This window comes from Nipponia nippon, unplaced genomic scaffold, assembly GCF_047370975.1.
Source record: "Nipponia nippon isolate SJK-2023a ecotype South Korea unplaced genomic scaffold, ASM4737097v1 scaffold_8, whole genome shotgun sequence".
NCBI classification, from domain to species: domain Eukaryota; kingdom Metazoa; phylum Chordata; class Aves; order Pelecaniformes; family Threskiornithidae; genus Nipponia; species Nipponia nippon.
The window spans coordinates 4,570,424-4,596,442 of NW_028262402.1; the positions used below are offsets into that span (position 1 = coordinate 4,570,424).

Here is a 26,019-nt window from a genome sequence, read left to right on the forward strand (position 1 = left end):
CACTGGGCATACACTTTTTCCAGAACAATTCTCTTCAGACCACATGCTACAAAGACTCAAAGACATAAATTAATCTCTTTAAGTTACAGCCACTCAATGCTTTAAAACTGTTGTACTATTAGTAAGGACATACCTAAGCCTGTTTTGTTTTAACATCTCAGCATATCATCTTTCAAGATCTATTTCAACTGCTTTGAAGAATGAACAATCTTCATTTTCACTGTCATTAATTTCTCTGAATGAAAACAGAGGTTTGCATCCATATGAAGCCTATGGTGCATCTCACCAAAGGCTGCTGAACCGGCAGGAACAAAGAGTACCCAACACAGTAACAAAGTTTCTCTCTCTGATCAATTGTGAAAAGCAAAACATGTAACAATATACATGACTGCATTTCATTCAACAGCTTCATAAGCAGTACTCAGACAGGCTGGCAGATATTATCATCTCCATTTTACAGACAGGGGATTGATGTGCAAAGAAATCAGAAAGATTCCCTTGAAAGAAAAGTAACTCACCCAGGAACAGACCCCAGCTTCCCTTTGACCATTCTGTGTGCCCAAGTAGGGACTTGCTGCAAGAAGAGGCACCAAATTCAATGCAGTGTGCATCTGTTTCTGAAGATGTAACATCTAAGGCCTCCCAAGCAATTTTACCAACAGTTTCATACCACAAATGGTGAATCAACAAGATAATAAGAAGTGTGCAGGTGGCCACTATGGTATCTGCAACAAAGGCTCAAAAGGAGGGGAGAGTGGAATATGGATGCAAGTGCTGCTCTGTGGAATAATGCTCCAAAGGGTATCTATAAAATCTCTTTATGGGACTGTCCAGTCATCACGGTCTGTAACACAACCATGGCACAGTCCGCCAATCCATGAAGGCTCAAGCAGACTTTTTCCCTTGTTTTGGGTAATTCAGAGTGAGACAGAGATTTTTCAGAGACATCAAGCATTCCTGTTCTGACTTGTATGAGAGTCCAGCTCCATTCTAGAGACCACAGGTCTTTCCCCTTCCTCAGTTTCTTCATATTTGATTTAATCTACAACAGCAGGAGCTGCTGGGAGGAGAAAAACAGTAGATTGAGGGTATTTATTGATTCCATTCTTAGGCTTATAATAGGTAAGCCTTCAAGATAAAAGCTCCTCCAGATGTATCTTACTACAAACACAAGGGAGGAGCATCTAGGGCTGAAAGCTTGTGTGTTATACATTATTTGTTGGCTAGGTAAAGCCCATCAGCATGCCAGTGTGTTACCTGCCCCACATGCTTGCAGACAGACCACATTTTCTGCATTTGCAAACTGCAAGAGCACAGACTAGTATTGGAATACTCCAAGGTGGAAACTTGGTGTAACAAAAGCTTGCAGAAATACCAATGGAAGCAAAATCACATATTTCACTGCACCTTCAACTCACCTTCAATTCCAAAAATCATTCACCCTGAAGAAACATAAAACAACAAACGCTTGAGAAATCAAAGCCATTTTCCACTACACAAAATATATGGTACTGCTTCCTTTGAAATCCTCCTTCATCTTGTTGTGCTGGCAAAGTCCAGATTAAAAGATATAGTTACTGCCTTCTTTCTACCTGTTAGTGTAGAAAACAAAACTGATAGGAACTGGGAAACAAACCACGAGTTCGTCCAGAGAAATAGCTGTCAAGTCCAAGAATAAGGTATTTCAAAGGTCAGGAAATACTGATAGATGCAGCCTCTTGATGTTATCATCTTCCAATTAGCCCCAGGCCCTAGCTGCATATAAACCACAAAATATTCAGCTGAACTAATTTTAACATCTGAGCATTGTTCTTGCTTGTTACTCATCTGGGCCAAGTACTTATATATAACATTTCACATTTCTTACAGCAAGCTCCCAGCTTTCCCACTTGCAAGAAGTGAATCAGGACTTATTAACAAAAACTGCTAAAAATTACCTAAGTACATTGACATCTCTAAGGTATAACATCCAGTCTTTTCTTATTACTTGCAGCCACAGCTAAAGATATAGGCTGTCTACGCTACACAATGCACTCTTCTGCAAAGTCCTCCTTGTCCAGAGGGAACTATTCCAGCAAAGATACTGTCACCTACTTGCCCGACTCTTCAGGAAAACTAACTATAGTATTATAAAAGGAAAATTGTGCTGCCCTTAACAGCTCTCTCATCTGGGCTGTCTGGTTAAACCATAGCAAAGACTGTTAGTTATATCTATAGTCTTAGAAACAGTAATTTTGAGAATAATTCATTTCCCAATTCATCAGTTTTGGACAGGAAGTCAGGAGAGGGTGGGAGAGCAGAGTTCACTGCATTTGTGACTCTCCACTGCCTTGTACTCATAGCTGTACACACTTCGAAGGGAGGATACCACTCTAATTAGGCTTTGCTTTCCATCCATTTTGTATCTGCCTAAATGACTAGGCAAAGTGCAAAGCAATGCAAACTTGATTAGCTTTCAACAAGCTAATAATGCAATGCTGACCACCCTTAGCGATTAATCTGAGAGGCTTACCAGGGACAAATGGCTAGAATGCAAACATTTCAGGCTAACAAACCCCACCATATCTAGCAGCCACAGTTAACATTTAATACATTTCACACTATTCCTGCAAGACACCCTCATCCTCCCCACCTGCTGTTTAAAGGCTTGAATTTCACAATCCCTAAAAATGAGGGTGGGAAGAAAACATGCTTAGTACACAGAATGAAAGGCAGTTTATGCTTTAGGACTTCTGCCTTGCACTTACCTACACTTGTAGGAAATATATCCTCATTGTTGATTTGCACCTCGATCCAGTCCATGAGAAGATTCATATATTGGGGTGCTGGCAATGCTGTGGGCTTCTTGTACTTCACGTCGTCCTGCCACCGGTACTCATACTTAGGGCCTCCAGACATCACTGGGCAGGTCCTCTCTGTGCAGAACTCACAGATAGTTCCATAAATGAGGTTGATCCTATTGAAGAAGTCAACAACATGGACAGCCACCCAGTCATTTTGGTCTTCTCCACTGGGCAACTGCACAGCTGCTTTCAAGTCCACGCCTGAGTTCAGAGAGGCCTGCGCTCGTTTATGAAGTTCAAACCTCTGGGTTCCAGGTTCAAACTTCCGTTTTGGGCGGAAGGTCTTATCTTTATTAAAGACTTGCTTGAGTGCTATGGACATGTCCGCTAATCTGCTCTGCAGCAGCTGGCAGAAAAGCACGGCTGAGATTTAATGCAGGTACCTGAAAAGAGTTGCTCCCTATCACAGGTTGTCCAGGCCCTGTTCTTTTTTTCAGAGAAGCTCGTATCAACTTCAGGGCAGTCTACTAACTCTTCCTCTTGAAAGTCTTTCCGAAAGGCTTCATGTCCCTAAAGGTATGGAAACAAACATACATTAGCGTTAAGCTCAAGTCTGGCCCTGTTAGTTTGTTACTGTTTACCATCATTTTCTAGTAATTATGAGCTGAAAAGCAAATATATAACAAGCTAGCCTTAAAAATTGGGCAACTACTAACCTGATAAACATTTAAAAGAAAAAAAAAAAAAGCCTCATTTTTTAAAGTATTAAGGAATTAATTTCTCTGTCCTTTTTAAATATCTACCCAAATAGAGGCTCTTAAGTTATCATAAAGATGGGAATTCAACAAATGTTGTATAATCTTCCCATCTTTAGGTAATTTTTAAACCAACTTTTTCATTGTGCTGCATTTTTACAGTGACTGCATACCATACATAACACATGTATAAACTTAGTAGACAAAATAGTATGTTAAAATTTGGAAGTCTTATCTAACTGCTCCTAAAGTGACCAGTCGTGCCTCTAAGCACTCGAGATAGCTTCAGGGCTCTTCTCTGTAGGAAAAAAATCCCCAAGCAAGATTTTTCCATATCTGTTCTCTATTTTTAATTTTGCAAATCTCATAAAAACTAGTTAGAGTGAAACCTACAGTATTGCACAGAAATAATTCCTGTTTCTCACAGAACAGTACAGATATTGTTATTTTTCTTGACCCATCTTCAGGAATTTGGTACTGGTTTTAATTTTCTGTTGGATTGTGTAGAATGGTAAGAAAGCAATGGTGAAGTTGCCACTTTCTTTATAGCTCTATCCATCTTTACAGGGGAATATTTGGCATCCTTCTTACAAAAGAAGAGCATAGACTTCATGTTGTTCCATCTAACCTACTCTGGCAACAAAGAATGGTTTTAACAGCCAGTCTGACTGAAAAAATAAATTATTGCATTAGAGCCTTGTTTGTTCTTACATATACGTGCAGAAGAGTATTATCATCAGTAAATGTAGGCAATTAGTAGGTGATAGGGTAGATAGGGGCTATCTCAGACTTTTGTTCTAGTAGCGAAGGCCTTATGATTAAAGACAGAGTAAACATTTCATGCTGTGCATTATTTAAATTAAATAACACAATATGTTGTAAATTTGCACAGCACTACAATGATGAATTCTCATCATGGGATTATGTATGCTCCACTGTTTCCCTTAACAGAAATCATGTCCACGAAAATTTTACTAGGTTGTGTGTGGAAAGCACTAAATTCTTCTGAAGACAGTTGCACAAAGTTTCGCTGAGGGGCAGAAAGGAAGAGAAAAAGGTGCTTCTTTTTTCTTAAGCACCACAAGAAAGCACCACATACCTAAGCAAAAAGAAAGCTGGTGTGCTAGACCCCATCCCCACACAACAGAACATAAATGCCATAAAAAAATCCTCTCCCAAATAGCTGAAAGATTAGCATCCAGCCAATTTGCCAGCAAGCAGCAGCGAAACAAAACCAGCAGAGAAGTGCTTGTTTTTCCTTTTGCTGATGGCATGATGGAGGGATACTCCAATCGTAAGTTTACAAACAGTCATTCTGTGCCAGCAAAATATGAGAAGTTCAGGGATGAAGTCCAGGGAGACTACTGTCATATCTGACATGCCCCTTGGAATAATGTTCAAACACAGAGTGGCTGAGTGGTCAAATCCAGAGATCCTGAAACCTGACAAAAGTTGGGGAAAGAAGACTTTAAACAAAACTAGCCTTGGAACAATTTAGTTAAGTGTCATTGGCAGGAAATGAAGGGACTTTAAAGAGACAACTTTGCTCTACAGTTTGTTAGTAAGATGCATAACCTCCAGCCCTCAAAGGCTCTGTGGGAGTCAGCTGTTTATTTAAAAGCCTTTCAAAGAATAGGTGAGTACTGCTGCACAGACTGAGCTTGTGACTGACACACTTGGAGATGGCATGGAGCCAATGTCCTAGTTTGCAATAATAAGGATGTTAGCTCCAGAGTTTTACAGCTCAGGTAACTACTTTTTTCCCACTTTAATATAACTGGTGCTCTTATGTGGCTACTTTGACTCCCTTCCTCACCTGTAAACATTCACCTGGACATGCAAGGAGTTTTTATTTAAAACAACAAGCTGAGCACCAAATAAAACTCATCTTCAAAAGACACATTTTGAAGCACAGTACTCACTGCTGTTAAACCTCTTCCAAGACAAACAGAAGACACCATATTTTATAAGCTATTTTCTACCAAATATGCAAACATAATTAATCACATTAAACACATACTCTTTCCCACTCCTCTCCATACATTCAATAAGTTTCCATAAAACCAATTAACACAGAGAAAAAACAACCAAAACATTCAGCAAACAACTCATTATCTCAAGTCTTCTGTGTACCAGGAGTCACATGTTTAAATTGTCTGTGGAAGCACACATACATCATGGTCAAATTCAACCCAAAGACTTATCCAAAAGATTACTCTACTATGCAGCCAGATGAAACTGCTCTTTAACCCACCAAGGCAAAATCAGAACAAACAAGAACTTCCTATACATCTCCTGTCTGGAGAGTCTTCTGTTCAGTGTCTTGCAATAAAAGCTAAGGCTCTTTCTCTTGCATCTTTCTATCACTTCACACAATATGAAACTACATCCTATCTTTGCAAAGCCGGACTGTAGAAATCAAACTCACTGTTTAACTTTTAGAGACTTCACTCTGCTAAGAGCTAATTTTTTTCTCTCTCTTAAAATGTGACTGAAGGCCATGCAAAGCCAGGGGATGGACAGACTTGCTTTCTCATGCATTTTCATGTGCAAGAATACAAAATAGAAAAATGTATGACCTGAATTTCACAGAAATACTGTGGTGAATCAGTGCTCTGAAACATTTTTTTGCATCCTGCTTCCTGAGGGTATCTGCTATCTAATTAACCCTTGTGTTCACTCAAAAGCTAACAGAAATGAATAGAGAAATAAACAACAGTTTTGAGACTTGCCCCCTCACTTCTGAAACAGACTGCTTTCCTGCAGGTTACACAGCTGCCCTTACTCCCCCCACTCAAGCAACCAGCTCAGTTAGGGTTTTCTAAACAGTTACAAACAGCATCACCATTTCTTCCCCTTCTTCATTAGAAGCTTTCACTTCACTTATGAGAGACAAAAGAACAGGCTCACCTGATTTTCAGTGGAGATTAAACACAGACACTTTAGGTTTGTATTCTTCAGATGCTGAAGCTAATGGGAAAGCTCTAGCCAGAGTTTGTGGGCTCTAAATGCATCTTTAATGCTTAGGCAATAAAGTGGCAGTAGTTAATGGTAGGATGGCCACTCCTCTGTTTTGGACTGAATCACTAAGCCATTGCAGGAACTCATTCACCAGTAGACTTCCAACACGTTGCTGCACTATGTTTGAATCAACAATCAGTGACGAGAGGTTTGTCATTCCATCCCAGATCACATACTGTCAATTAAAACTTTGTAGTGCTGGACTTAGAAAGCAAACCTATTGCTTCAAAATCGCATAGCATTAGCAAAAGGAAAACTCATCAGATAACATCAACAACAAATGGTGAGCAAAACCTCCTGATTTTTAAAGCACTGAGAAACTAAATTGGCTAGCCAGCCACCACTTGCACTTCCATGACAATTTTCATCTGACAAGAATGAGAAATGCTCCCAGTTTCATTATCTCAGTTGGTCTTGGGAGAGGTACTTCGGAGATGAAACACTGTGAACAATGTTGTAGTATTCGTTAGACTGGATCATAACTCCTTGAAATCTGTGGTACAGTAGCACCCACCCTCCTTCCCCGTAAAATTAAATTTGACTGTTATTAACGGATATTTTGCAGTCTCCTCTCGTACCATGGTAATGCTAGCAGAACTGCTCCTGACTTATACCTGTGTCAAAGGAGACAGAAACCAGCTTCTGATCTTTTATGACAGGTCCTAACTACACAATGGGGCACAAAGAATGGTGTTGTAGCTCATAGTGTTCGGTTTGATGTTTTACAGAACCAGTGTTCTGGCTGCTCTTATGAATTAGATGCTTAATATGTGTCTGTCCTGGTATGAGCAGCTCAGATAGATAGACTCCTTCCAACACTTCAGCTTCTCTTCTTTCTTTTTGGAGCAATGTATTTCTGAAGACGTGTGACAGTCACCAACAGCTTTTCCTGAGGGACTATTCCATGGCATCAATAATGCAGTTGGGTGAATTCCCTTGCTGGCAGAGCCATGACTGAGGATGGTAACCACAGATTTGGAAATGATGTCAGAACAGAAAACCAAACCCTCACAAACTTCATCCATGGCATCAGCACCACAGTAATCAATGGTATGCCCAGCCTTATGTAGAAACATGCACATATAGAGACAGCAATTCAGTCTAAATATCAGGTATACCAAGTCAACATACATAAATAATAAACCAGTCCTACCCATGCAGATACCACTAAAAAAACCACCCACACCAAACCACACAGTGATCACCATCATGTCTGAGTCACCGCTGAGTTAAAAACATACTATATCGTTTCGTCATATACTTTCTATTAAATCACAGATAATAAGATTGTTAAATATTTATAAACACACACCTTTCATCACAGCACTCGAGTGAGCATTATGCAAGCTTTAGAGGTCTGCTGGGAAGGTAGCTGATATAATTCCCATTTTATTAATCAAGAAAGTGAGGAGACATGACTTCTCCAGCATCAAACACACAGTAAGATGTCTATCCAGCAAGACACTGCCTGAAAACCAACTCTGCATCAGCTGATTTTTACATTTTTCTTTCCAAAATGTAAGTCTCCATTTTGAGCACCTGTATAGCCTGATCCAAAGCCAGCTAAAGGCTGTAGGAAAGCACACATTTTATCCAAATTCCGTTAAGCTCCAACATTTTGTAGGCTTCTCGTGTTTGGCTTCATACTTCACTAACCATAGAAGGGGCCATTTTACTATGGCTACATCAGACAACTGAGGCAGCATATACATTATATGGAGTCACATACACATACTATGCTCCTTTCTGATTGAGCAAATGTACACTTTTTCTACTTTTAGGGTCTTGTTTGAGAGCCAGTATTATACTATACAATGAACAGTTTCTCTGTTTAACGCAGTGAAGTATGAAGATTATTCAGTAAGGAAAGGCCTGTCCTGAAATCTGAAAACACCTTTCCTATTTACAAAGTAAAAATCAGCCAAGTGACTAGGAACAATAATATTCCATGTATCTTATTTACATACTTAAATTTGTGCAGTTCAGCTAAGTTTTACCTGAAATCACAAGGAAAAAAAAATGTTGTGCAATTATTTGTATTCCTAGTGAAAACTTCATGATACGAGAAGACATTCTTCATGGGCAAAAAACCCTCCCCTTACTAACCTATAATGTACACAAGAAGATTAAAATTTGCCTTATGGTTGTGCCAGAGTTGAAAGGGAAAAGGAAAAGGATCAAAGCAAATTTAGGTTACTGAGAAAATGTCTCTTAAAAGCAGCATACACAAACACAGAAACCAGGTTCTGAGGGTCAGTGTATCTTTTCCTACATTCCATGCTATCCTGAACAATCTTGCAAGTTCTATAAGGACTAAGCTCCCAGAATTAAGGGTGCCCGATTATTACTGTAAGACTTAGAAGAAGTGTACACAGCTATGTGTTAACAGTGTCTCAGTTTCCCAGGTGCTGGCTTGGATAGCTTCTCCATGGTTTTACAGTGAAAGTTTTAATGTAGAACCATCACTATTAAGGACAACAACGTCCTGCTGCAGCCTTTGTCCATGGTTTCTGTGTTATTTACATGAAAACTAGAGCATGTCAATTAATACACAAAATAACAATAGTAAATGGTAGCATCCAGTGAAGGGAAGCTTGCTGATGCTTCCGGACAAGAATTTGCTTTTGTTTATTGTGGTAGAAGTCCCAGAAACTTCAGGAAAAAAAAACAGAATTTGGTTTAAAGTCCTCCCCAGGAAAGGATTCCTGGGGTTTCTCCAAGTTCCTCCCTTTCCTCTAAAGCTACGAGAATTATCTTCCAGGAATCCGTATGCGATAACCACAATAACAACACTGCAGCCTCAAGGTACTCAGGTGGAAAGCGCTGACTGCAAAGAAGCCTTTCCACAGTCGGAAACACTTCCCACATATAGCAACATCCATTCACCTGACATGCAGTAACTAGCCTTTGTTTTGTCTGTGCATGGGAAATAAAGGAGTAAGTGATTTCATGAGACTAATAAAAGCCACAATTGTAAAAGACCACAGAAAACAGCATAAATAGTATTTTCATAATCAAAGTGTCGAGGCTCAATGGCGTAAATATAAATGGCCTTTGATTCTTTTCTTGGTTAGACTAATAACCACTCCACCCCATTTCTAAAGTAAAAGATGGAAAGGGAAAGCAAAATAACTGTCTATAAAACTGGGTGCTTTAAAAATGAACGCAGTTATGTAACATGTGACAAACAATAACTAAATTGGATCAGCTTCTGCCTGAAAATCTCTAAGTTATGCTAATATTATAGCAACACCTGACAAAGGGAATAAAATGATGCTTTATGATTCTGCCAAAAAGCAGAGATTTTCATAAGAGATAAAACTGAAAAATAATAAATGGCTAAAGAACAGGGTCGGTCCCTCTGTTGTGACTGAGTAGCAATGGCTTGGGCAGGCATCATGGGATAAAACATGATGTTTGCGTCCTTTTCAGACAAATGCTATTAATCATATTATCATCATATTTGCCACGAGCATATTTCAGAGGCGATGCTAGGTAGAATTATTGCATTTTAGTATCCCAACGCTTTAATTACAACCATTTAATTCCACTTCTCTCAACAAATTTCCCTTCTATACAGACTACAAAAAGGAGAAGTCCCTCTTTCCTTTTAGGATAATTGGTTGTACAAAACAATTAGTAGTTGACCTAAACAGCAGTTATTTCTATGATGAAGTACATCAGCTGTTTGACAGCAGCAGAATCAGATACAACTGCTCAAATCTTAGGTGACAAGTGCTGTTTATTAATCCAAATGAAGCACGCTTTTCACCATAGGGATAAATGTGTTTTAACAGAGGACTCACTCTCAACCCGTATCATTCTAGTGCCTTTTACAGCTATTAAATGTAATTACACCTCATCTGAAGTTCTGGAAAGGTACACTGATCACCATGAAGACACCGTGCATACCCTGGCACTTACTTCTTCACTGCTATTTTATATTGTAACAGCATCCACGGCAATCCAGTCAGGAACACGACCTTACTGTAGTATAGAGTTTAAGGTGAACCAAAATAGGTATCTCTCAGAACTACAGTAAAGAAACTGCAAAAAACACATGGTTTAGATTACACTGAAGTTCAGCCTCTGTTCCTCTGTCATCCAGGAATTTAAGGTCTTGACCCTCTACAGACTGATAGTCATGCAGGAGTATGTATGGCTACAATTTTTTTCTGAAAAGTCACTCCTGCCTCACCTCCTCCCCTTTCATGTTCCTGCCTTCTTGCCATCTCCCCTATGATACCTGGCCCAGGTGTTAATATATCCCCTTGCAGGGAGCTGTATGAGACTAAGACATAAACTGCAAGAATTAAACAAACCACCAATTTTTCATCCCAATCAATTTCTTTGATCCCCTGCTTGGCCACACAGCACAGGGAGGAGGACAGCATAAGGAAAGGTCTGTGTGGAAGGCAGAGGATGAGATTGATGGAATAGAAAACCCGTGGGAGTGCTTTTTCAGCCATGGCCACTTTAGTGAATCACAGTGTTTGTCATGATCATTTCAGACCTCCCAAACCTTCAAAGCAGGTGGGGAACTCCCTTTAGCTCAGGCAACTACCAAGGCTGAAGTTTGACAGAGGGACAGATCACAGTGAAGCATGCAGTTCTGACCGTCCCTTTCAATGCAGGTTTTTGTTACACACCCAGGTTCTTCCAGTTCTCTCCCTGGTTCACAGGCTTATACTGGTCTGAGCTGTGGCTAGCACATGTGCAAGCTCAGTCACTAAACCACATTCTCTGTAAGTACACAAATGGCCTCTGCTTTCAGTTATCAAGCCATTGTGACCTGCTACGTCCTTCTACCACTAATAAAGCAAAGCCTTTATGAGTGCATGTGCCTTGTTTTAGCAGCTGCTGTTACAATCATACCTCTTGTAACCAGTTACCATACTGGTGGATTGGGTAGTTTGGCTTACTTACTGCAGTAGGAGTAGCAATAGAACCAGCTTACTAACCCTGCTTCTGCCAAAATCTTTCAGTCTCTGTGGATGGAGTCCTCACCGCAACAGTGTATGGTTGTTACACTTCTGCAGCATGCTTACTGCAGCATTTGCTGCAACAGAGAACTGTTATCCTTCATTCCTTTAAAAACAATATACAGAGGACAGGTGAAAGGAGCAAGAAAATTTGAACGACCTTGAAGAAGAAGAGGAAATACAAATTAAATTACATGGTGATTCTCTGTGATAATACACATTTGTCTCCTCCAGCTTGTTTCATTTCTGACTCCAACCTGTTTCTGAAGATGAAATTTTGACTATGCTGCAGTCAGTGGGAGCTCTGATACTGACTTCAACAGAGCTAAAATTTTACTTTTACACTCCAAACGCTGTCCTTTGACAAGACAATAAGAACTCCTTATTAAACTATGGTTGAACTTCACAAATCTCTTTGTTGTGTTCAGCTTAATTCACTCCTAAATCTACATTTTGTCTTTTAAAATCATAGAATCTTATAATCATAGAATGCTTTGGGATAGAAGGGACCTTTAAAGGTCATCTAGTCCAACGCACCTGCAATTGGCAGGGACATCTACAACTAGATCAGGTTGCTCAGAGATGCATCCAGCCTGTCCTTGAATGTTTCCAAGGCATCTACCACCTCTCTGGGCAACCCGTTCCAGTGTTTCACTACCCTCAGAGTAAAAAATTTCTTCCTTATATCTAGTCTGAATCTACCCTCTTTTAGTTTAAAACCATTACCCCTTGTCCTATTGCTACTGGCCCTGCTAAAAAGTCTGTCCCCATCTTTCTTATAAGCCCCCTTTAAGTACTGAAAGGCCACAATAAGGTCTCCCCGCAGCCTTCTCTTCTCCAGGCTGAACAACCCCAACTCTCTCAGCCTGTCCTCACAGCAGAGGTGTTCCATCCCTCTGATCATTTTTGTGGCCCTCCTCTGGACCTGCTCCAACAGGTCTATGTCCTTCTTGTACTGAGGACCCCAGAGCTGGATGCAGTACTGCAGGTGGGGTCTCACCAGAGCAGAGTAGAAGGGCAGAATCACCTCCCTCGACCTGCTGGCCACGCTTCTTTTGATGCAGCCCAGGATACGTTTGGCAAAGTGCTGGAACAATTGAGTAGACAGTGAGAGAGTTAAAAATATGATTTTTTGCTCACTCCTACACTTTCAGAACATCCACACAATTCCCATACAAAAGCCTAAAACTAAGTCCATTGAAGCCTGTTAAAGAAATGCCAGTCAGGTCATGTGAATGATAGGGAACAGCAAAACATGCACACACAAAAATGTGGTCTCAGACCTCATGTCAGGGCCTTACTCTCCTTTGTGTACAGATCAACCAGAGGGCAGGTCTTTCTGTACAAGGTAATACAATGGCTTATCTCCTAGAAGCCAGCAGTTTATCCCCTAGAACTTCAAGACCCCTACTCTGCATGCAGTGGCAAAACTCAGTTTTATTTTTGGTCTAAATCTTAGCTTTAGAGAACCATGTATGTGTTCTGCTTTAAGAAAAAAGTCTAATTCATATGTTCTATCTCAGTGACATTTCAATTAAAACCACTCATTTTCTTGTCCAGGGAAAGCATGCAAAGAAAGAGATACAAAGGCAGAGTCATGTTACGTACACTATGCTGGCAGAGACAAATAACTAACACTCCATGGAGAAAACAGGTCTTCCTGCAAACATAGATACTGAAAACCAGATGTAAGAAGGTCAGCTGGCATCCATTCAGACCTTTTAGCCTTAGTCTGGCTTATCCTGCCAAAGCTCAAGTTAACCTGGGCAGGGTGGACAGGGGAAGGCAGGCTGGTGACACAGTGCCTCAGCAACTGTCCCAAGAAGCTCAGGATTTCAAAGATGTTTTCCAAAGCAAAGATCTGCAAGGAGTCTATGGCATCTTCAGTTGGTGCGCTGCACCCTTTCTAACAAACACTGATAATTCTCAACATGGGTATGGTGATTTTTAGTGACAAAAAATTACCCTTAACTCCATGTTGCTGAGAGACAAAATTTGCCTAAAATCATGTGGGAGCCAGCAATTGAGGTCAAGCCTTGACCAGGAGGATGACAGTGAAGGTAGCTTCAGTATTAACAACGAGGAGATAGGATTTATTTGTCTTTATAAAGCAGGGCTGATAAGACAAGGCAAAATGCATAGTACTTTACAAATGGAGGAATATGAAAAAAAAAAGTGATACTTTAATTGCAAATCTTTCAATTATTTATACCATAAATATAAATCCTAAAACCTGCTGGAGCTTCAGCAGCTATAGGACCCAATCTATCGGCTTTAAACCACAGCTATGTATGGTTATCAGAAAGCTAAGTGTATGAAACAACAGAAGAGATCTTTCTTCCCCATGATTGGATCAAAGTGCTCAATATGGCAAATAGGGAGAGTGGCAGCAACTACAGTTCATTATGGACTTTTTCAAACTCATAACAAGGAGACATAAAGTCATGGTAATTGTATGTGTGTCTTTTGAAGAATACAGAAGATTTCACAGATCTGAGAGAGACGATGATTTTGTAGGTCAAGGGTCTGGTGCACTGGCAGCCTGCAACTTGGCAAGTCATACCGTGCTTCAGCAACATGCAGTCACAAGGCATAGCCTCTGCAGTTGGTGGTGGGGTTGTAAGTGTCTAGTTGTGTGATCTGTGCTTTCAAAATTCAGAGAAATAAATCATCCACTGTGTTGACTTATATGTTGATCTTAACTTGCAGGACTAAACTGACTTGATGGCTGAAGAGATTTTTCTCTGGAGAACCATTCTGATCACGACTCCGGAACTTCACCATGTTCAACCTTATCATTTGGTCAAAATGACCTACTATTATGCACAAGGGGAAAAAGAGAGAATCTGATAAATATATGCACTCGCCCATAAACCAGGCTAGAAACAGAATACCAGCGGTGAGGTAATCATCCACGCTCCAGAGCTCTAAATCAGCAGTCTTGCAAGACTTACTTGGAGAAAAAAACCTAGTTTTTTCTTTGCCATCTGTGATACCTGAAATATAATGAAAGCAAGTAAATGAAGTCAGAGATATGATGTATCAAATACTTAATATTGGAAAGAACACTGAGGATAGTAACTACCTCCTCTGAGGACAGCCAGCCTCCTCTCCAATTCATGATACAACTGTTGCTGTAACAAGGATTGTTCACCTGGGGAGAGTATAGGATAGAAAAAATGTGCTGCCCTTTAATGCAGTTTAGCAGATAGTAAGTAGCCAGGACCATATTGACTGCATAGCTCTGCACAGACCATAATGCACCAGCACCAGAAGAGCAATGCACTAGTGAAACACTGTATGGAACAACTGTGGAACTGCCTTTTTCCCCCGACACACCAAAGAATAACTTTCCAGTTTATGATTCTGCTTTACCGTTCTAGTGAACTAAACTACTTTCAAAGCCTTTTTTACATACTGCTTAACCCATACTGTGCTTCAGAAGGCATTTAAACAGCAAACAAAACTTCTACCCACAAACTGATCTGGAAGGAGGGTTTGTGTGGTTTTTTAATTAGTCCCCGTAGTAAGCACTTTATAGGCATAAGTACAGTATTTGATCACTCTTTACAGTTTGTGGTCAGAGCAACTCTCATCCAGCACTAGCTCTGAGATCAGGTTTTTGTGTTCCCCTAAACCATTTTGCACTATGCAGTACTCTGCTTCTAACCATGCACAAAAAAATGTACTGTGGCAGAGCTATAGGACCAAGTTCCTAACACATATAAAATGAGGGAAGCTTCCTTCACTGCAAGCTAAGTATCTGGCTTTTCAAACCAAGTTGCCCACAGCTGTGGCCAGTAAATACCTAATACTCCAGAAAGAAGGTAACAAAAGTCATTATTCATACAACATGCAAAAATGACCAGCAGGGACGGTTAAGATGGGTTCTTTCCCAACCATTACAGAAAGCAGTTTACTCTGAAGCAAAGTAATTGAGTACTCCTTGTGGTCTGTGTGGCCATAGCTGCCAGGAAACAGGGAAAGCACGGATGACAGTCTCTGGAAGGTGCCATTTGAAGGACTCTCCTTTGAACTAGAGTGGTTCCCCACAGCCTGGCACTGCTCAATTAAGCTCTAACTAAAAGCCAATTGCTGATTTTAATCAAAAATTGACTGTAAAACTGGCACGGTTTGAAGGTGGGAGTTGTCAAGGTGGCTAAGCTTCCTCCTACAAAACTAGTTTATGCAGCATGTTTACCACACTACAATTTCAGTAACTCCCCAACAATTTCTGACCAAGGAAAAAGAAAACCTGATAGCTTCCTGTTTCTACTTGTACACTTGTGTGTAGCACATGCTGTGACTCCAAAGGAAGGTCTCCGTCTGTCTTAGGCTCCAACCAGGGCAACACCATTACAAACTTTTTTTTGCTGGTGTAACTAAAATGTCAGTAGGGAGGTTCTGTGGTGATGTTTCTTAATGAGTCACTGAAACTTCAAGGCCACTTTCCACCATACTTCATCCCATGGTCTCACATCTCCTAAAGCAGAGCTGGACAGAAGAGCTTCAGAGGGAACTGCAAAAAGGCACCTAAGTCCTGGCACTTTTTGCTAAGAAAGTGCGGATGCTGGGGAACATATGTTGCAGGAGAGGCTGTCTTATCACAGACACATCCAAACCAACAGGTAGTTACAGCGGTTACAGCAGTGGAGAAATTCACAAGACCTCCAGTATATCACTAAACACATGCATATAACCCATACACCAGTAAGATTCTTATTCCCTCAAAATAAGATTTCATAAGACTCACACCCTCACATAACCCTTAAGATGTCAGAAGCAGAGGTTGGGTCAGAGTATAGCAAAAAAAAAAAAAAAAAAAACCCAGATCACTGAAGACAGAGAACAGGCTTTGTGAGATCAGAAGTAGGAAAGCCACCAAAACGTGTGGAGAAGTCATTCAGGTAAACAACTCTGCACTATCTGCACTACCCACACTCAGACTCTGAGTCTTCTATGTTATTCTTTTAACTCCCAATTTGAGAATCTGAATATATGACATTTCATTACCCACTAATATTCTGCTGCTGGAAAACCAACTTAAAAGTGTTCGCAGGAGGGCTGCAAGATACAATTTTTGCAGATAATGTGGAGAACCTTACATAAATCATAATTTGTACATTCAAGTTAATTGTATTTAACTGAAGAAAAACACCACCAAAGAATATCCTCGCAAAACATCGCTTATTGCTTGATCTTAGAAGATGATTAGCACCTGAGGTTTCTACCCTACCACAGCCCTCCCCCCACTTTTGTACAGTCTTCCAAATGGGAAGCACTTGGATCAGCAACACGCTTTTCACCCATTCATCCAGACCGTGGCCTCGATGCCATACCCTGGCTCACATCATAACAGAAACAAGAGTATCTGTTATACTGTTGAATGTCTCCGTGCCCAGGTTCTGTATCTCTTTTCCTCTCCTACTTCCTACCGGAAACACACATCCTGCAACACCCAGAAGATAATGGCATTGAGGTTTTGGGGTTTTTTTTTTACTATATATTTAGCATGTCTACTACACGGCTTTATTATATTTATTTTAACATTTAATTTATCCATTAGAATTTTACAGCATCTTTCATAATACTGAGAATGCTAGTTATGTTCACACAAATTTTAGCACATGTAATTTATTCCTAAATTGGCATTGAGCCAAAACAGCCTTAGACCTACTGCCTTTTAGGATGCTTTCATCATTCAGGTTGCTACATAAATAAATGGTTAGGAAATTGTATTGCTACCTTGTTATTCTTTATCCCATTTCAATCACATCTTTTGCCACCCATGCATTCCATACGTTATGGTTTTAATGCAGTCCCAAATTATTTAAGTAAACCCAGTAGTATCACACACAATATCTGCTATTAGAGAGGCAGACGCTGTCATAATTTTTGAGGCAGCCATCACCACAGATCCCAAGAGTACTCCCAAATAATAATACATCTGCTCTCTGAAAAGCATGCCACCCAGGTGACTAACTGAGAAGGCTGAATCCCTATCCTAACACAGCATGGACAAAAGTCCAAGTTTTCTTTAGAAGAAATGAGTGATAACCCAGGCTGGCAAGCCACACAACCAAGTTTCCAAGCAAGCAGTTTTTTGAGGGAGTCACTGTCTTGCAGACCACTACTCTGGCTCCAGCAAGACTTGAAATTTAGACTATAGATATTTCTCTAGGAACCACTGATAATACCCAAGGACTACTGAGGTGCAAATGACTGGATGTGTATCTGCAGATGCCATGATTACAGCAAATGCGATGGTAGTTAATAGCCAGCTTCTCCCATACTGCTTCACACGCTGAAAACACACATCTCAACAGTGCTATAAGATCAGGCAAAGATTCGGAAATGCTTTCCCCTGTTGTTTTTTCTCTGTAAAGAATTTCTAACCCTCCTAGTCCTCTCTTTGTTCCAAAATATTCTCTTCATTTTCCTTGTGCTTTTTTCTTTCACCCCTTCCTCACTATTCTACTAAGTGTTTCTCACAGTCATGTCCAGGAACTGCAAAAGGCTTTGGTTTAAGTGCCAGCTAAACAGCAATTGAGAAGGCTGACAGCAGGCACCAAAGCAAAGGCTGCTGGCTACATCCCGTTTTGTCTCTATTGAGTTTCTAACCCTAGGTTCAACTATGGAAAACAATCAGATAAATATACAAAGAAATACACAAAGAAAGTGTAAACCACCCACATTTGCTGCTTTTTATATCATCATGTGCAGACAGGTTCAATTATTAAATTATTGCATGTGTGTGGGAGTACATGCAATTACAGAAGTATTCTTCTTGCACACTTCCTGTTTTAAGAACAGGACAACATACTGCAAGTTATACAGCCTGTAAGACCAAAGCCTATCACCCAATTCTTCACCTGCTTGCTCTAAAATAAAATGAGATTAGCTCCATTTAGGTCAGAGCCAGACTGATGTGGCATACCTGGGAATTCAAGATAAAATCCACTACACTCTGATTCATTCTTTAATACACCTGCTTCAGCTAGCATGAGAAGTGTGGTAATAAGTAATATATAAATTTAGAGAACATGATCGCTATAAAGGAACATGATAAATATACAAGAAAACTTCAAATACTGACTACAGCTGTTATAATTACAATGGAATAATCTACTACTGCAAGGAAATCTGGATTTTCCAAATTCTGCTAAGCATCATCACCATTCTGTTTCTTTCAGCTCCAACTTCTTTATATTAAAACAAACATGAACACTGGCACTATATTGTCCACTACTTACTAATAGAAAAAACAAACAAACAAACAAACAAACAACAACTAGTCAAAACAACAGGCATGTTCTGAATGTTCTGAATATGGAAAAACAAAGAGCTAACTTGCAATGCAAGCATACATTCAGATTTAAATATATTTCGAACACTGGATTGAACAGGAGTTAAATTAAGCTTACAGCAGGAAAATGGTCACGCCAATATATTTCAACACAAGATAAGAGATAACTTTCAGAAGTCTGTCCAGACCTCTCTAAAGGCCTAACTGAGATCTATGTTATTAGAAACATAAGTATTGAGAATACAATAAAAATGTAAGGGTGCTTCTGAAATTGTGTAAGCCCCATGCAAACTGTAGTATTCAAAGTCCAATGTAATTCAGTGAAGCAGATTACATCTACAGAGAATTACATAGATGTCATATGTAGCTGTTCTGACCTACAGAGATAACAGGTTGCCTTCACATTCTATAGATTTCAAGAGACACACCAGTTGATGCAGAACATAACCCTTAATTTCTAATACACAGGTACCTATCCAACACTCCTTAAGCCAAATGACATAATACCCTGCAAAACTCCACAGAACAGTTGTCATCTGTGGTAGGCTGGACACACAAAACTTTTGCTTGTTGGCAGCAGTCTTTGGATACACTGACTCATATTTCGTCTGTGTGGCAGAGATACTGTATCCAGACTGTGAAACTGCATACTCTGTACCTGAACTGTGCTTTACACAAAAGAGATCTCAACATACGGTTGCTAAAGGGTAAGGGGTAACCTTATATGCTCTCTTCTGATCTGTCACATCCCTTTGTCAATAGGACTGTTAGATTAATTGCATGGTTTATTCCAGCATCAGGCAGATGTTACAGAACAGCTTCACTGAAAAAAACAGAGGAAACATTATGTCAAGCATTACACTTCTTGTCTGCTTAAGACTTCATAATGTTTTGGTTTCTAAGACATTATCAGATGAATACAATTAGTCTAGGGTGCAGATGGTGCACTGCTGCACTACTGTTCACATGAGCATTAAAAGATGAGACTTTGATGGAACAGATTTCAAGAGGGCAGGCAGCAACCCAAACAAGTGAAGTGGTTCAGCTGCACTTCTTTTTTTTTGTGTGGAGGTATAATGAAATTGGCTGAGGAAAGGGGACATTTATGGGAAATACAAGGAATCAACTCATTGTTCCAGACCTTAGTATCCCTGAAAAGTAAAACAATCCCTACTGTTATCTTACTGTCTGCTTTGAGTTTAAACACTAGCATACGCACAGAAAGATCTTCAGGAATAAACTTTCAGTATAAAGATTAATTCTCATTTAAGCTATACTTCCTCTAAGCAGAGAATAAGAACTGAGGCATGCTTTGCTTTCCCATGACAGAGGTAAAAAGGAGCACAGAATAGCACAAAACTATCCTGTAAAGACGTAAATTTACCCCATGATCAAATTAACACCTTCTTAAAGTAAAGCAGCAATCTTCTGTGGGTAAACATGCTTCCACTTCAGTTCAAATTTTAAATCCAGTTTCCATGTCAGTTTTTGCAGACTGAATATCAGTCCTTCTCTGCTATCATACCCAAATACATTCACTCATGTTTACAGATCTGAAACTGCTAGTAGCACAGCACATTAGTTCCAGAGAAAAACTACGATGATGACCCTGTGGAAGATAAGTAGTAACAGCCCCTATTAACTATTTTTGTTAGAGGAAGAAACCACCTCTGGAAATATTACACCTGTCAACCATGAGATGCAATGGGATTTTAAGGACCTCCTAACTACAAGTCAATTCTTCATGAGTATTTAACGTTTCAGAAAATAAACTCACAATTGCTCCTTTCTACAATATTGTATTAAACTGGCCCACTAATAGTAATTCTGTCTCCTTTCTACCTAACGTAAGTTTTAAGAGAGTAGTCTGGAGGGCCAATTAAGATTTGGTCTTTCAACATGAAAAATCATGGCAAAAATATACTTTTAGTGGATCTGATTTTTTTTGTGTGCTTCCCATCAAGTGCTTTTGAAAACAAATCTTGGCATTTAAGAGTCCTAGACATGTTTGAAAAATAGCGTTCACATCAGATGAAATATACTGGACCATTGTACATTCCTTCCTTTAGTTTAACTAATAAAACAGGACTGACCTGTCTGAAGAGAAGCTCAACTTTGATCATTAAAACCAGTACAGATTGTGCTGAAGTTAATACTAATGCCTGATAGTGTTACTGCAGCAATATAAACACAGCAATCAGGACATAATTAAGCCCCACAATTTACAAGCGACAGGGCAATATGAACAACACAATAATGTAATATCTATCAGCTTAATTACTCAGCATTGCTGAGTACCAGCCCATATTAAGAGCAACTAATGGCCCTGTCTTAGAAATCTAATAATTGCAAATAATAACTCAGCAACTCCACCTTTCTGGACGAAATGTCAGATTATATGTCATAGTAAACAATGACACATATTAAATCAAATAAATGCATGAACAAAGTTCCTAACAAGTAACTCCAGCAGCTCTCAGTTATCTATCAGTAGCTTATGGAGTGGAAAACCTGGAGAAGGGAGAGTAAGGCAACTATGCCTCTGGACTGACATAGCCTAAAACAGGCTAAATTCCGAAAAGGCTTAGGACTGAACAAATTTTGACTGCACGATTTACAGGGACTAGACAATTCCAGACAGGGAGACAATTTCATACTGAGCACAGCCTGATCACCTAAACCAGCTGACCTAGCCAGCACTGATGCTTCATCACTGCACACCCAGGACACAGAAATGAGTTGGCTTTGTGGTTACCAGTCCAGTCCTCAAAGTGTCACTACACTACAGTCCTCAGAGCACGAAAACTGGGGAGGCCTTCTGGCCCTTTGGAGAACACTGGTCCAGCAGTACGCTCAGGCTAATCAATGCTCCCCTAATGCAGAATACTGGTGGCTCTGGCACAAATAAACACAGTAGTCCAGCAAGAGCAAGCGCAGCTGCCACTGCCATGACTGAGAACACGGCAGAAGTTAAAGCTTTCAGGTAAGCCATGTGGGTTATTGTCATAGCAAAGTACACAAACCCAGGGAATTTATTTCTTCTGGGATAAGGTGTAGGGTAGTGGTAAGATACAGAACGGTTACAATTTGAACCTTTGGGACGGAAATCATCTGTTCAAATGTAGGTATTTCTGTTGTAGATTTTGACACATTTAGTTCTTGTCTAGACTCCCATTATAGCTGATTAAGAGAAACGCATTTCTACGACATGACTCATCTCATCCTAGACATGTAAAGTACACCACATACATCAAACTTAAAAATGCTCATCTGTCTCCTCTGACATACACACGTGACTTAAAATCTACAGGACAATAAAAAAAAAAAAACAGTCCCTGACACTTTCTATCTAATCCTATTGGCAGCCTTATGGTTTTAATGCAGCCACTGGTGTCCTCAGACATACTGCACTGAAACTTCAAAGTTACTCTTTCCAGACTTATTCCTCTTAAATACAAGGCAATTCCATTGACTCAATACACACAGATATAAAATATAACAGACAGTTCAGAAATTTAAGCAGATTAGCCACTACCACAGCAGAGAGAAAGCCCTCCTGGCCTTCATTAAAGTAACTTTACTTGCAAAGGTGTCTAATACCTGAAACTCCATTGAGGGTGAACATGCTGGTGAGAACTTGGTAACAATTTTTAAGCAACACTGTTAGAAATCTATTGAACAATTTGGGCCTGCTGAAAAACACCAGATACTAACATACCCTTCTTGCTCCTCCTTGATAGTTCCCCAGAAGATATTCTTGATCTTACCTATTGTCCTGGTTTCAGCTGCGATAGAGTTAATTTTCTTCCTAGTAGCTGGTACAGTGCTGTGTTTTATATTTAGTATGAGAATAATGTTGATAACACACTGACATTTTAGTTGTTGCTAAGTAGTGCTTACACCAGTCAAGGACTTTTCAGCTTCGTATGCCCTGCCAGTGAGAAGCTGGGAGGGGGCACAGCCAGGACAGCTGACCCAAACTGGCCAAAGGGCTATGCCATACCGTAAGATGTCATGCTCAGTATATAAACTGGGAGGAGCTGGTCGGGGGGCAGTGATTGCTGATCGAGGATGGGCTGGGGATCGGTCACTGGGTGGTGAGCAGTTGCATCCGTTGTTTTTCCTGGGTTTTGTTTCTCTCTCTTGTTGTTTTCCTTTTCATTATGATTTATTATTATTACTATTATATTATTATTTTATTTCAATCATTAAACTGTTCTTATCTCAGCCCATGAGTTTTCTTGCTTTTGCTCTTCAGATTCTCTCCCCCATCCCACTGGGAGGTGGAGAGGGTGAGTGAGCGGCTGTGTGGTGCTTGGTTGCCGACTGGGGCTAAACCACGACACCTATCCAAGGCAAATGACTGCTAAATTGAAATGGTCTCACATGGCATCTACCCATACCCTTAAAAATACAGTCTCCTTCCAGTCACCTTATTTTATTTTCATTGTATTGAATAGGTTGCTATGAGGCACTAGGCATTACATTAAAAGGCTGTAACCAGTTGAATTCAGACTCTCAAGGCTAAATCTAATAAATCATACACACTCCCTATTATTGTGTGAAGCCTCCTACTACAGCATAAACTAACCCCTTATACCTACCTTACTTTCTTTTATAAGATCTCAAACTATGACCATCTTTTAATCCTAACTAGTTCCTAAATGAGAATAGTGTTACACCAGATTTTGGAAAATAGAAGCTGATGGTTTCTATTGGTGATGACTGGCACAGGTCTCTCTCCAGGCCTTTATTTATACGCCAAGTTCTGTTTTGTTACCATGTTAGTTTACAGTATGATGCAGAAGATACTACCTGGAAAGGAGGATATCAGTTAATGAGGTCATCATAGCAGACTCATCCATCGTCCTCTGTGGATTCTGCAGCCTGTCTCAAAGGAAAGCAGCCAGCCTTCAGAATTTTGGAGACTGGCTCTGTAGCAAACCTATCTGTTTGAGTGGGAGGGCTGGGTTACACAGGCTTCTCCCAGCTCATGCTCCAGTTTTACTGGTAAGAGATGGATCATTAATAACATTATTTGCAATTCTGCCTAAAAAAGTGACTTGGCACTTGCATTTGAGTGATTGTATTTTGTAAAGGAGCAGACAGCAGGACTCAAGATTGTCTAAAGCAAAAAGCAGAAGTAAAGTTCTGGTTCCTCCAAATCCCTCATAAAAGAGAGAGAAAAAGCTGCCTAGATATGCAGTCAGGAAGGAATGCAAAATTCCCAAGGCTTTTTCAGGTAAAAATTTATTTTTGCTAATCTCTCTGCTCTCAGGACACTAAGCGAGTTAAATCATGCATTCCCTGTGCTGTGCACTACAGAGATCAGCCATACTTTTTACCATTTTATTCTCATTCTATTCTTTTCCTCCATCACCAGGGACAAGATGCTTCAGCAGAGGGCTTTTCAACCTAAACATTTTTGTTGCAAGACAAGGTGTCTTAAAGGTAGTGTCAAATCAAGATTTTGTTCAAGGATTACAGTGGAATGCCATCAGTATTCTACATGATTTACATTACATTTTAGGACTCTTTCGTCCCCTACATACCCAATGGAAGCACAGTGCCCCTGCAATCAGCCACATTTAGTGACACTACAGAAACCAGTAAATTGCTAGCACAAAGCACTAGAAAAAGCTAGGAGGTAAAAAGCCTGCACCTGCAAGCAGAATGAGTTGTATAACCCACGAGGAATTTTCCTTCTTTATAATTCTTTAAAGGCCATTAATGTAATCAAGTTGTGTTTGGTGTCTTTTATCAGTACAATAAACCAAAAAGAAACCAGATTATAAAAGCTATTTTATTATAATAGTGAAAGACCTGGTTCTCAAATAGTCCCTTCTCTCTGCTGTAAGATATAAACCACAAAATTCTTATCAAAACCAATCCCACTGTCTCTTGTGTAAAATATTTGTCTCCTCAAGTGCTTTGAGAACAGCAGATGAAAGCAAGAAACATAAGAGCAAGTCATTTGCCCAAGGTCACACAGCAGGCCAATGGCAGACCAAGGAAGAAAACCATAGTTGTCTCATTTGGAGTTGCCATCTGTTCATAAAGCTAGACTCCGAACACGTTCTTGAAGCGGATTTTGGCACCTCTTTTTAACTTAGCTTGAATCTGGTCAATGAAACAACATGTGTCCCAGTTTCCACTGGGTAATGGGGTCCTCTGGGTCGAATAGATTCACACTGGAAATGAAATAAGTCTGGACTTAAAGATGTCAGAAAAATGGATAGCACACACTTGTCATCTTCTTATCCTTCACGAAGTTTTTTCTCTGACCTGCTAGGAAATTGCACTGCTCTTAAAGTCTCAATGCCATTAAACTAGAATAGGCATGGTCATAATTATTAAGCTAGCATGTTCAACCTGCAAGCAGAACAGAAAATAGTAGAAGTGGGAGGTGCCAGCTTAAGTTATCGGAAGAAGTATGGACACGATTCATTAGATTTTTTGGGACAGATGGAAGAGTAGAGGATGAATTTGATTTACTGTACGAGTTCACCTTTGTCTCCTGAATGTACTCTAGTCCTTCATCTAACTGCTTGATAGTCACCTCTTCTTCACTGTCTTGTTTCTTAGCTCTGGAAACTGTACTGCTTTCCAAAGGAGTAGCAACATTTTAGACTGAAGAGATTTATAAGACGTTGCCTAAAGTTGCTGTCTGAAAACTGTAAGTTCTGAGGAAGCAAAAGAAAAATGGTTTTAAGTGGCAAACTTAGCTGATGAGAGAAAATGCAAAACCTCTTGAGGTTCCAAGTCCCAGCATCTTCTCTCCCATTCCTCTGCCTCTTTCCAACACAGCACATCTGTCCATCAATCTGTGATTAACAGACAACAGTTACTCATTCACCTTAGGGCACCTAGAGTAAAGGCCTCTGTATGTTTGAACTTATTCAAGTGATTTCCGTACACCTCCAACTTGTGTGTAGGTTCGGACTCTACCACAGTGAATGGTTTTCTGGCACCAAGTACTTTGGATCAGGGGAACAAAATGCATCTCCTCCAAGCTGAATTATCACTATCCCACTGAATGAAGAAATCAGGCCTCCATTTGCTAATAACACTTCTGATGCTGACAACCACAACAAAATTTAGGAAAAAATATTTTAATTCAGGAAATTACTTTGTTCAAAACCCCATTAGAAATATCATGCGTTATATTTATA

At 39.9% G+C, this 26,019-nt stretch overlaps 1 protein-coding gene across 3 annotated transcripts in view; it reads right to left on the minus strand.

Annotated features, from left to right (window-relative positions):
- Positions 1 to 26,019, minus strand: part of MOB3B (MOB kinase activator 3B) — a 108,699-nt gene that overhangs the window by 63,218 nt on the left and 19,462 nt on the right. For all 3 annotated transcript variants that reach the window (XM_087742499.1, XM_087742501.1, XM_087742500.1), the window contains one exon: positions 2,748 to 3,353. In XM_087742499.1, coding sequence (XP_087598625.1) covers positions 2,748 to 3,165 — 418 coding nt within the window. In that variant the 5' untranslated portion in view covers positions 3,166 to 3,353. The remainder of the gene's footprint in view (positions 1 to 2,747; positions 3,354 to 26,019) is intronic.